The 12,878-nt window shown below is 39.0% G+C and overlaps 1 protein-coding gene across 3 annotated transcripts in view; it reads right to left on the bottom strand.

Moving 5' to 3' along the window:
- Window positions 1-12,878, bottom strand: part of mtor (mechanistic target of rapamycin kinase) — a 387,814-nt gene that overhangs the window by 259,622 nt on the left and 115,314 nt on the right. For all 3 annotated transcript variants that reach the window (XM_043675588.2, XM_087980582.1, XM_087980583.1), the window contains exons 24-25: window positions 7,003-7,095; window positions 1,370-1,516 (exon numbers count right to left, since the gene is read on the bottom strand). In XM_043675588.2, the coding sequence (XP_043531523.1) occupies window positions 1,370-1,516; window positions 7,003-7,095 (240 nt within the window). The remainder of the gene's footprint in view (window positions 1-1,369; window positions 1,517-7,002; window positions 7,096-12,878) is intronic.

The raw sequence follows: 12,878 nt of genomic DNA, 5'->3' as shown, positions 1-12,878 counted from the left end.
TTTTAATACTTCATGCATGAGAACCCCAATTTTTTCTGTGCTGTATCTTTCTGCTGTCTTTTTCTATTTAAATAATATTGAACTCTTCTATTCTTCCTGACAAAGTGTATTACCACACATTTTATTCCATCGGCCAAGTATCTACATATTTCCCGACCTGTTTACAGGTATGGATGTATAAAATTGTAGAAAATTGCCTAGGCCTTTGCGTCATCCTCGCTACTTGCTTTCCAACTATTTTTGTGCTTTCTGCAAATTCTGCATAGTACATTCATTTTCCTCATCTAAGTTATTAATATTTACTATAAATCGAGGACACAGGCACTGATCCTCTTTGCACTCCATTAATTAGATTGGCATCCTGAAAATGCCGGGGTCAAGATTAGAGTGATGTTGAGAAAGCATAGCAGGCCAGGCAGCATCCGAGGAGCAGGAAAAATTGATGTTTTGGGCAAAAGCCCTTCATCCTGAAAATGCCCCCTATCCACCCCCCACTCCCTCTCCCCCCTCCCCCAACCCCTTCCAACACCACACCTCCGTCCGCGCCCTCAACCCCGTCCAACACCATACCCCCAACCCCGTCCAACACCGCACACCCGTCCGCGCCCCTCAACCCCATCCAACACCGCACCTCCGTCTGCGCCCCCAACCCCGTCCAACACCCCACCTCTGTCTGTGCCCCCAACCCCGTCCACACTCAGACACACACATACATTTTACTGCAACTTTTTGACAGGTTCCACCTTTACCCTGTACAGGGCAATGTTGGAGAGATTTTCTGGGGGAGGGAGGTTTAGGGTGTGCCCCTCTGTAGAATTCCAGGGAAAGTGTGGACACAGAGAGAGAGAGAGCTGGAGGTCAGTTATTTGGAGATGGTGCCTTTTTAATCATTGTAAACAAAGAACGCGATCGGTGTTGGAAACACGTCTTTGAGGTATTGTTTCTATCGGGACCTAGAGATCTCCTTCGGATAATCCGATATTCGGATAATCGAGGTTCCTCTGAATCCAGTTTTAGCCTGCTCAACTACTAAATTTATAACAGCTGATTTCTCTTTCAACAAAATACAAATTACAAGCTAAATTAGGTTTGCTCATTTTAAAGATTCACACACCTTCTTATCTAAAAGGTGCGCACACTCATTCAAAGTTGATCTGGATTTGCTCATAGAACACACTAGATCAAAGCTTCAATTTTCTTTTTAAATTGCTTGCACTGTACAAGCTTGTGATAAGTGTACCCAAAATTTAATTCAGGAATAAAAAGTCAATGCCCACTGTTTAATACTAAATTCATACTTTCCCACATACTTAGGAAGATGCAAATATATTTTATACTTCATCAATCAATTCTTTAGCTGCGAACAAACCTTCTGCAAGTTGGTAGTGCTGACGTGCAATTTCTTCATCGGGCCGGTTTCCACTGGTCCACTAGACAATGTGTCTCCCTGATTGCCTCGAGATGCCCGGTGCTGAAAAATAATAGGATCTTCTTCTTCTTCAGCTAAGGTGTAACCCTGTTGTGCACAATTGAACACATTTTGAAAAACAATCAAATCATTATGGTGGAAACACACTTTTACTTGATCAGCAAAGTGCTGGATACTGCATCATAGGATCATGCAAGCTCTCTCACACACCTTCTGTTTGTAACCTCAAATTTCTCATCTGGTCTGGGCTGGAGAGTCTGAGCTATGAGGAAAGACTGGATAGGATGGGGTAGTATTCCTTAGACCAACAGAAATTGAGAAATAGTCTTATATACCTCTATCAGATACTGTGATGCATTGATAAAATGGATGAGAAGACAATTTTTCCATTAGTAAAGGGATTAATAACCAGGGGGAATAGATTTAAGAGGTAGAAAGCTAAGAGGACAGTTGAGGACAATTTTTTTTTCCCAGAGAATGGTAGGAATCTGGAATTCTGACTGCGAGTGGTGGTTGCAGAAACTTTTATAGCTTGCAAGATCATAATCTCTGCCTCACAAAGCTAGAAAATGGGATCAGTGTAGTCAAACAATGTAGAAAATTGCCTAGATATTTCATATACATAAAATGAACAAATCCAACCTGGCCAATTAGTGACACATCAGTCTACCCTTGATAGTCAATGAAGTCCTGGAGGGTGTCATCAACAGCAATTGCTCAGTAACCTCCCAGTGGCTTGGGTTCAGCCAGGGCCACTCAGTTCTTGACTTCATTAGTGTTGGTTCAAACATGGACAAAAAATTATAGAAGTGAATTGAAAACATTAACGCAGGAAGCAAAGACAGATTATCATAGAAGATTTTTTAAAAAGTGGGCCTATAAAGGTCCCAAAGAAAATCTTCTTGTCAGAGGCAGAGGATGTCACAAAATTGTTGAAGGAATATGATGCTGTCTTCAAACAAAAAAAGAATGTGACTGAAAATTGGTCAGTCACTGATTCAGATGGAATTAATTACTGAGAAAAGTAATAGTACAAATAGATAGCCCTGTTTAGGTGCTGTGGTCATGTCCCTATCTAGAGACTGGGAGGCCCAGGTTCAAATTCCACCTTCACCAGAGGTGTGTAATAACATCACTGAACAGATTAATAAAAAGATAGGTTAAGGAAAAGAAATAGTACAAATAAAGGACTCCTGTGGTAGCATCCACGCCGCTGAGACAGGAGACCTGGGTTTAGGTCTCTCTCTCTCCTCAGAGGTGCATAATAATCTCTCTGAAGAGGTTAATTAGAAAATAAAAAAAAGTACAAATAGCAAAATGTCAAAACTTTTCAAATCGTAATTGGTCACAGGTACAATTTCAGAGGACTGGAGAGTTCCTAATACTATACTATTGTTTGTTAGTAAGGGGAGAGGGATAAACTAAAATAGAGGCCAAGACACCTGACACTTGTGCTGGAGAAGTTATTGGAAACTATCAAGAAATAAAAAGCTTTCACTTGCAAAGGCACAGTTAATCAAGGTGAGCCATCAAAAGTCAACTGTATTCAGTACCATGACTTAACGCTTTGATCAATGTTCTTCACTATCTCAATGAAATATATGATCTTGCATAAACTGTTGTCCAAAAAGGATGTATAAAGGCATTCAACAAGAAGAGGGATGCTGTTTGAAGGGTTAGTGCAGCTTCGATGGGCTGAATGGCCATATTCTGCAATGTGAGAATTCAATGCCCCCATGAATTCAAGATAACTGAAAAAAAGGCCTATAAGATGGTGAGGAGAACTTGTTTGCACTGAGTGGTCAGGATTTGTGATGCTCTGGCTAAAGATGTAGTGACAGCTGATTATGTACAAAATATAGCAATGGAAAGGGGCGAATACTTAACACTTATAGACATTTACATCACAGAAAGAAAGCATCATCACGTCCAACCAAGATCTTCTTTCACCTCTGGGCATGGGTGTCGCTGGCAAACCTGCTTTATTCCTGTTCCTAATAGCCCAAGAGAAGGTTGAGGTGAGCTACATCTTGAACTACTGCCGTCCATGTGCCATGGACCTACACTGTTATTACAGAGGAAATATCTACCTTGGCTTTGACCCATCAAATCTGAAGAAACTGCAATACTTTTTCAAGTCTAGATGGTGAGTTGTCCAAAGGGAAACTTGCAAGTGGTGATGTACCTGCATACTCTTCTCCTTCTAGGTGGAAGTGGTCAGGAGATTGGAAAGTACAAAGGAATCTCGATTATCCGAAGGAGACGGGGCGGAGAGTATTTCATTCAGTTAATCGAATGGGGGATAACATAGTTAGCCACACATCAGGACTTTGTGATCTTGTTCAGATAATCACGGTTCCTCTGCACTGGCTAGGGATTTTTGATCAATTTCTGCAAAACATCTTGTAGATAGTAGCAGCAGTATGTACAGATTGTCAGCAGTGGAGAGAGTAGATGCTTGCAGATGTGCTGCAAATCAAGCAAGCTGCTTTGCCCTGGATAGTGTCAAGCTTTGAGTGTTGTTGGAGATACACTGATTCACTCCAAAACATTCCTAACCTTTGCCTTGTGGGTGGAAGGCTTTGGGAAGTCAGGACTGAGTTATTTGCTGCAGTATTCCAAACCTCTGACCTGTTATCATAACCATCATATTTATATAGAATCTTAGAGTGCAGTGCAGAAAGAGACCATTCAGTCCATTGGATCTGCACTGACCCTCCCACCCAGACCCAGCTCTCCACCCTATCCCCGCAACCCTTCATTTACTACGGCTAACCCACCTAGTCTACGTATCCTTGGACACTACAGGCAATTTAGCACAAACAACAACCGAACCTGCACATTTTTGGTTGTGGGAAGATACTGGAACAGCTGATGGAAACCCTCCTGTTCCTCAATCCAAGTCAACTGGATTCAGTCTGAGAACCATCCAGTAAACCTCTTCCATTTACAAATACATCACCCTTAATTTATACAAATTTGACATCACCTCTTTTACTTTTCTGCCATTCCTCAAACAAATGTTGATTTGACCAAAATGTATCGTCAACAGATTGTTAAATTTGATAAACATCATATTGCACCATTAAATATTTTCATTTTAAATATGGAGTTCAATTACTGTTGAATTCAATGCTTAACAGTCATGTCAGTACCTAAAACTACCAAATAAATATTTATCCAAAAATAGTATTATTATTGTTACAATTCCTGCAGAGACCATCAAGGTTTAAATAGACATTCAAAATCCTAGTTATCTCCTCAAAGAATGGAACCAAACAATTCCACAGTTTAAATCTAACAAATGTTAACATTTGTAAATGCTTGGACAAAATTTAGATTACAGTTCACTTGTTTGTGCTCCTCCAGAGTTAGAAGTTAAAGTCCTGTTCTTGTGATGCTGGAAAAGCACAGCAGTCAGGCAGCATCCAAGGAGCAGGAGAATCAATGCTTTGGGCATAAGCCGTTCATCAGGAAGAAGGGCTTGACTCCTGATGAATGTTTTATGCCCAGAACGTCAATTCTCCTGCTCCTCGGATGCTGCCTGACCTGCTGTGCTTTTCCAGCACCACACTCTCAACCTGATCTCCAGCATCTGCAGTCCTCACTTTCTACGACAAAGTTTTGTTCTTGTTTCATTAACATCTGATAGGCAGTAATTATTCTTTTGAGTCTAGCTTCAACAAAGTTTCAGCTATTACATGATGGTCTAAAGTAAACGGCAATGGATACCCTCATATTGCTAGATGTTTGCCAAACAGCATATACTAAAAGAGTCCATAGTCAAGCAGGATCAGAAGACTCTTGAACTCATCACCAAGTTAATTTTATTGACCCATTGTCATTATCACAAAGAACTTGTATGTTTGCAATTGTAGTTACTAACCAGTTTATCAAATGGAGAGGGATTTGTCAATCAGTGGATTAGTATAATTACTGCTGTCAAAAAATTATTTTAAGTTGTAAAGGGGATCGGCATTTCTCATACAGGTTGACAGTGACTTGGGAAAGTCATTCAAATGTACAAGAATAGGTAGCAAATTCAGCATAAGCTGCATGCAGGGGGTCCTCAATTTATGAATATCTGACTTGCAAACAGGATTCCCCACAGGAGTGCAATTTTAAAGATCTGACATCAAGTGGAGGCAATGGCCTAGTGGTATTACTGTCAGACTATTAATCCAAAAACTCAACTAATGTTCTGGGGACCTAAGTTCGAATCCCACAGATGATGGTGGAATTTGAATTCAACTAAAAGAAAAAAAAAATTTGCAATTAGAATCTACTGATGTCCATGAAACAATTGTCGATTATTGGAAAAAACATTTTTGATTTGATTTATTTATTGTCATTTTATTTTGTTACAAAATAAAGTGAAAAGTGATGTACAGTGTTGCTGCTCTTTGGTGCCATCTTAAAACAGAATGATAAATCGAAACATAGAATATACAGACAGCAAAATGAAGAAATAAAGAAAAATGTGTTCAACTTTACAGTTCTTTTTAAGTGCTCCACCATGGACCAGGCTCACTAATGGGCATCACTAAATCTGTCATCCTCACCTGGTCTGGCTCACTTTCAACTTCTCTCTAAAATGGCCAAGCTAGCCACCTAATTGTATTAATTAGTCTGAGGTCCCATATGAACTGCAGCAATTCAGAAAGGCAGCTCACCACAACCTTCTCAATGGTAATGAGGAATGGGCAATAAATACTAGCCCAGCCAGGAACAAGCATATTCCCACGAATGAATAAAAATATATAAACTAACTTATAAATGGACCCTGTTTGCAACCTGTACATATCATCAGCCATCGAGTTCTGGGATTGTTGATTATTTTCAAAATTTTGTGGGCTAACCCTATCCAATGTTAATTCTTTTGATGGCAATCAAGTCTATGTCTTACAGAACTAGAAGCATGTCTTCTTATCAAGTTATTATTGGAAGGTTAATGAGGGTTCCACACCATTTGACATTGACTGGTGTAACTCCTCTGGCATCAACTGCATAACTCCAAATGGTTGAACTATATTGTGGAGTACATCCAATAGGTTAGTGAATTTGATACAATGAATATTGAGAAATACAAAGACTAGGCTAAAAGGTATCTTGATAAAAAGGCGTTTGGAGGATCAAATTGAAGATTCATGACCAAGAGAGAAAATGTTTAGATGCTATATGGAAGAGTCCATTCCCAATAGTGGGAAAGTTGAATTCAGGAATACATCAAAACAGAAATAAGAAAGTGACAACATGGTACCATGTGACAGCAACTGACAAATTGGGGACACCGTTTCTAAAGTGTGTGTTGGCTGTAACCCGATTACATCGCCAATACTTTAAGCGCTGTTTGTAAAGTGCAATTTTTCTATAACATGGGATTGCACAAGAACACAACCATTACGTTACAGAATAACTGACTGTACAGACTTCAGAATCATCAGGATAATAAGCTAATTTTGAGCCTAGATAAACTAATGAGATGAAAGGAATAACACGTAATATTGAAAACAAAATATTGCTATTGTAGTTTGGCACTTTCAAAATAAACGTACCAACGTATCTACACTGACCTTAACAATGCGGCATATTAAAACATCATATCGTTGATGATTTATCCTGTGACGCAACATCACCTTGTTCACCATAGGAATAAATATTTGATACTGAAACATAAATAAGACAGTCATTAGTATCTAAAGATGTCTTTATTTACTAATTACTGCTTCACATTTATTAAATATTACCAGAATCAATCAAAATTGTTATATTTTTAACAAAAAAGACTAAGTACTTTATTGGTAAGACAATAAATCCCAATAAACTTTAGAAAATTATGTATAAAAACAGCCTTGGGTTAGTAGTAACATTCTTGCTTCAGAGTCAGGGGCTTTTAGATCCAAATTCACTCCACAACTTAAGCTGATACTTATGCTGGAAAATCAAAAGGTAGCCTTTTCCAAATAATATTTGAAACAGAAACCTTGACAGTGTACTTGGATGCAAAAGAGCTCAAAACATTATTTCCAAAGGAGTGCAAGGAGTTCTCCCAGTACTAAAACCAACATTTCTCTTTCGTCAAACACAAAAATACAAATTATCTAATTGTCACAATGCTGCATGTACAAACTCAATGCATTCAAATTGGCAGGTTCTTTTGCCTACACAGAGAACTGAGAGCATATTTCAAAAGTTCATCATTTTGAATCAGATAGGAAGTTCTGGGGTCAACAGAAGTGCTGTAAAGACAGACAATTTTACCTTTGTTTATTTACATCACAGAAGAATACAAAAGTAAATTGAACTTTTGTAGTTGGAAAACATAACTTTGGTTTTGGATTACAACTTGTGCACATTTTAAACCACGAGAAGGTTTACAGGAGAAAAATGGTTTATGAAATATCATTACGAGAAAAAAAGACTTGAATTTATATGTGTCTTACCATATCTACAGAAAGGTCCCAGAGTACTTTACACACAATTAATTAGAATGAATGTGGACAGTTACAGGAAGGAGATTATTGAGCTGGAGAGGGTTCAGAACAGATTTACCAGGATGCTGCCAGGTATGGAAGGTTGGAATCTATCCAAAGGCTGGATAGGTTGGAACCTTTTTCACTGGAGGGTAGAAGGTTGAGAAGCGACCTGAAAGAAGTTTATAAAATAATGAAAGGTATAGATAGAGTTAATGGTAGCGTCCCTAGAATGGGGGATTCCAAGACCAGAGGCACATTTTTAAGGTGAAAGGAGAGAAATTAAAAAAAAAAGACATGAGGCAAATTTTCTAGACAGAGGGTGGTTTGTGTATGGAATGAACTTCCTCTGCAAAGTGTTGGATATGGGTATAATTAAATATTTAAAAGACATTTGGATAGATACATGAAGAGGAAAGGCTTGGAGGGATAGGGCCAGCAGCAGGCAGGTGGGACAAGTTTAGTTTGGGATTATGTTCAGCATGGACTGGTTGGACTGAAGGGTCTGTTTCCGTGCTGTATGACTCTATGACTCACTTGATAATCTTACAGTTATAACCAGAGTAGAAACAGTTATGGTTTAAAAAGAAACTAAAAGTTCAAACAGCTGAGGGGAAGCAATGACTGAGTGGTATTATAGCTGGACTAGAGACTGAGGTAACGTTCTGGGTATCTGGGTTCAAAACCTGCCACAGCAGTTACTGGAATTTGAATTCAATAAAAGTCTGCAAATACAATGACCACGTATCTATTGCTGATTGTTGGAAAACCCATCTGATTCACTCATTCTTTAGGGGAGGAAACTGCCATCCTACACGTGATTCCAGACCAACAGACATGTGGTTAACTTGCAACTGCCCTCTGGATAATTAGGGATTGGCAATAAATGCTTGCCTAGCCAGCTATATCCTCTTCTTGTGAACGAATAAAGGAAACAGGAAGAACTGAAATAATTTCACACTTCAAAACTTTTACTATACCAAATGACTAAACGTATTCTTGACCATACACTATTTTCTGTTTCCAGGCAACTTATACTATAAATTTTAAAAAGACCCTTTCACACTTATCATACATTGGTCTCTCCAGAAAATAGCAGCACATCATCTTCCCAGCCTCCAATGGGTTGGCGATTCCTAAGGAGTAACTTCAAGTGATGATCACAGACTCTTTCCCCCACTTTTTGGAGGTTTCCATATCCATGATCAGCAATAAAGGCTGTCGCAATGGTTCCTCCCTCTTGGCAACACCAGTATGAATCTCCTGGAATCCTGAGACAGCTGTAAGTTATGGCTCTGACCAGAGACTATCACCCTCCCGCAGTCAGTGAAGCAGCCTCTCTCAGTGCTCACCATGCTGCTTGATTTTACCATCAAATATAGTATGAAAGAATGGTTGAGGCCTAAAGGAATGAGGGAACAGGTGATGGCTATATTAAAGAAGAGTGAATTGGGTTTGAATTCATTATTTAAATATGGAGAGCTAGCAATCAGTGGGGTGAAAGCTTTATGGAATGTGGCTAACTGAAATAAAGCTCTTACATACAAATGTGGACTTTAATTTGTTCAATTACAGTTACCTTTGGGAGTATAACATTGGTTTGTGATATTCACTGATTTGTAGGGAGGCTATAACTTGGTTTCAAAAATAGCTTCCTTCACAGCTTTCCCCATGACTCACATGGGCCTTGTATCTAAGAAGTAATGCTCATTTGGTGCCAGCAATTAAAACAAATCTGGAGTTTGAAAGCCCCACAGCCTTTTATTTTAGAACTAAATTAATAGTTTAAAACACAACTAATTACAACCAGACATCCTTAACACTCTTCCAGGACTTGAAACTCTCAGTCTCCACTACTAACCATTGACTCCAAGGGTAAAAGCATCACACTTCCCTGTTAGTGAGTATTTCTTCATGAGTTTTAGGTTGCTTTCGGAGCACTACTCCTTCGAAGTAGTGAAGGAGTAATGCCTTATTCTGACAAAGGAGCAGCGCTATAAACCTGTTGGACTATAACCTGGTGTCTGCAGGACTTCTGACTCCCTCCACCCTAGTCCAATATAGGCGCCTCAACATCATCACTGGAAAGGGAACAAGATCTTCAGTTTGACACTGCAATCAAAATATAACATCCCCAATAACAGCACATGGAAAATCTGTTTAGAGTATTACTTAAGCCTTGCAGTGGGGTTTCAGGATATAACCTGTAATTAGTTAACATTTCTGGGATACAATGGAGTTTATTCTTAATCATGAGTAGCCAAACACAGCAATCTAGCTTCCAAAATAAACATGGATTCCCCCATAGATTAGCAACATAAAACTCATGAAGACCTATTCACTGATAAAAAGTTTAATATAAAACATGCTCATCCCTAGCCTTCAATATTAATCAACGGAGGCCATGAATCAGAGAATCTTTGACATGTTTTGCACAGTCCACATCCAGCTGCATACCGCTGCTGTTCTGAGTTTTCAATGGGGTCTTGAGAGATTATAATTTCAAATCACAGTTATGCCACAACACTAGGAAAGCTGAACTAATAGGTGCTTCACACAAAATCCAGTCCTAATTTGATCGCTTGTATATTGACTGTCGAAGACAATAGATGAAACCTGATCAACAATATGCAGGAATTAGCGCTGGTCCATGATTAGCTCCTGAATGTCATTTTATGATATGGTGATGCCCTACATTAGTGGACTATTTTCTATACATCACAAACTCCAATATAAACCTTTCCTTAAACACAACTGGAGAAAGACATACATTTTTGAAGGTTGATGAGAATATATTAAAGCTGGAGAATGAGTCAAATTCTTTATTCGACTTGTAGAATCACAGCAGGAAATCTCAAATATATTAACATACATAACAGAGTCATACAGATATCCTCAGTTAATCTAGTCCCATTTGGCCCTTATCCCTCTAAACCCTTCCTTTTCATATACCCTTCCAGATGCCTTTTAAATGTGCAATTGTACCCACCCCCACCATTTCCGCCAGCAGCTCATTACATACATGCACCACCTTCTGCATGAAAAAGTTGTCCCTTAAATCCTTTTAAATCTTTCCAGTCTTATCTTAAAACTATGTGCTGTAGTTTTGGACACCCCCACCAGGGAAACCTCTGACCAATGCCATCTTGAAAGACAAGGATAACCGCTACATTGAAACATTGTGCCCTGTAAGTTTTCCTCCAAGCCACTCACCATCCTGACTTGAAAATATATCACTATTCCTTCACTATTGTTGGGTCAATATCCTCGAACTCTCTACCTAATGATATTGTGACTCTACCTCTATCAAATGGATTGTAGCTGTTTAAGAAGGCAGCTTGCCACGACCTTCTCAAGGGTAGTTAGCAGTGGTCAATAAATGCTTGCACAGCCAGTAATGCCTACATTCCATCAGGAAGTCTTTAATAATGGTAAGTTGAATTTTGTATTCATGATTTCCAAAATTGATAAGGTAATGATATAGGGAGCATGGTCAATCCTCAAAAGGAGAATGGAAAACAAGTCATAATATATAATATTTGTTGAGGAAGGCTGTAATCCCTGGAGCATTGGAAGCTGAGAGGTGACCTTATAGAGGTTTATAAAATTGTGAGGGGCATGGATAGGGTTACCTCTATAAGGTCACCATTATTAAAGACTTCCTCATGGAATGTAGGCATTACTGGCTGTGCAAGCATTTATTGACCACTGCTAACTACCCTTGAGAAGGTAGTGGCAAGCTGCCTTCTTAAACAGCTACAGTCCATTTGATAGAGGTACAGTCACAATATCATTAGGTAGAGAGTTCGAGGATATTGACCCAACAATAGTGAAGGAAGAGTGATAGATTTTCAAGTCGGGATGGTGAGTGGCTTGGAGGAAAACTTTCAGGGCACAATGTTTGTCAAGATGGCAGTGGTTGGAGGTTGAAAAACCCTTTCTAAGGAGCCTGGGGAAATTTCTGCAATGCACCTTGTAGATGGTACATACTGCTGTTATAGAGTGGAGGACTATATTTTTTGTGGATGTGGTGCTCGTCAAGCCGGGTTCTATGCCGAGTGATGTTGGAGCTGCACTCATGCACTCAAGTGGGGAGTATTTCAACACATTCCTGACTTGTGCCTTGCAATAGTGGAAAGGCTTTCTGCAGTCAAGAGGGGAGTTCGTCATTGCAGGATCTAGCCTGTGACCTGATCTGGTAGCTACAGTGTTTATATGGCTCGTCCCATTCAGTTTTTAGTCAATAGTAAGCCCCAGAATGCTGACAATGAGGGAATCAGTGACGGCAAGCCATTGAATGTTTTGGGGTAATGGTTACCTCTTGTTGGAGGTAATGGTTGATTAGTACTCATGTAGTGTGAATGTTACTTGCCACTTGTCAACCCAAACATGGACACTGTACAGGTCTTGCTGCATTTTGTCATGAACTGCTTCAGTACCTGTGGAGTTGAGAATGTTGCTAAATATTGTGCAGTTATCAGAAAATATCTCCACTTCTGACCTTTCATTGCACATTCACTTTGCAGCACTATGACACTATTCCATTTTACAGGCAAATCTACGCATAAGCTTTAAAATAGCTTTCAATTCATGAAAAATATATAATTTCTCTCAGTATTCAAAATATTTCTTTCCATCTCAGTGTCTCAAAAAAGTCCAATGGATATGTTGGGTAACCATGCCTAATATTGTTCTGAGCTACTGCATCCAGTAAGAAAATGCAAATCTAAGAAAGTGACCAATTTCTCACAGAGTTAAGAAAGCTTCAAAGCTAATAACAAAAACATTTTTAATAATAATTGTTGCCACAATGGACTTTGAAAGGAAATGGTGAACATTGATGAATAGACTTTAATTTTATGGTTGACATTTAAATGCTCCAGTACCTGACTGAACAGTTAAGCTAAATTTCCACAACAACTAAAATGCATACATTTGTAAAACACACTTCAGAGTTTATGTTTAAAAATAACTCT

Source organism: Chiloscyllium plagiosum, unplaced genomic scaffold (genome assembly GCF_037043375.1).
Source record: "Chiloscyllium plagiosum isolate Xiang-an unplaced genomic scaffold, Cpla_swu_hap1 HiC_scaffold_37, whole genome shotgun sequence".
Taxonomy (NCBI): domain Eukaryota; kingdom Metazoa; phylum Chordata; class Chondrichthyes; order Orectolobiformes; family Hemiscylliidae; genus Chiloscyllium; species Chiloscyllium plagiosum.
The sequence above is the reverse complement of the archived record's forward strand: the minus strand, read 5'-3'. Positions and strand labels throughout refer to the sequence as shown.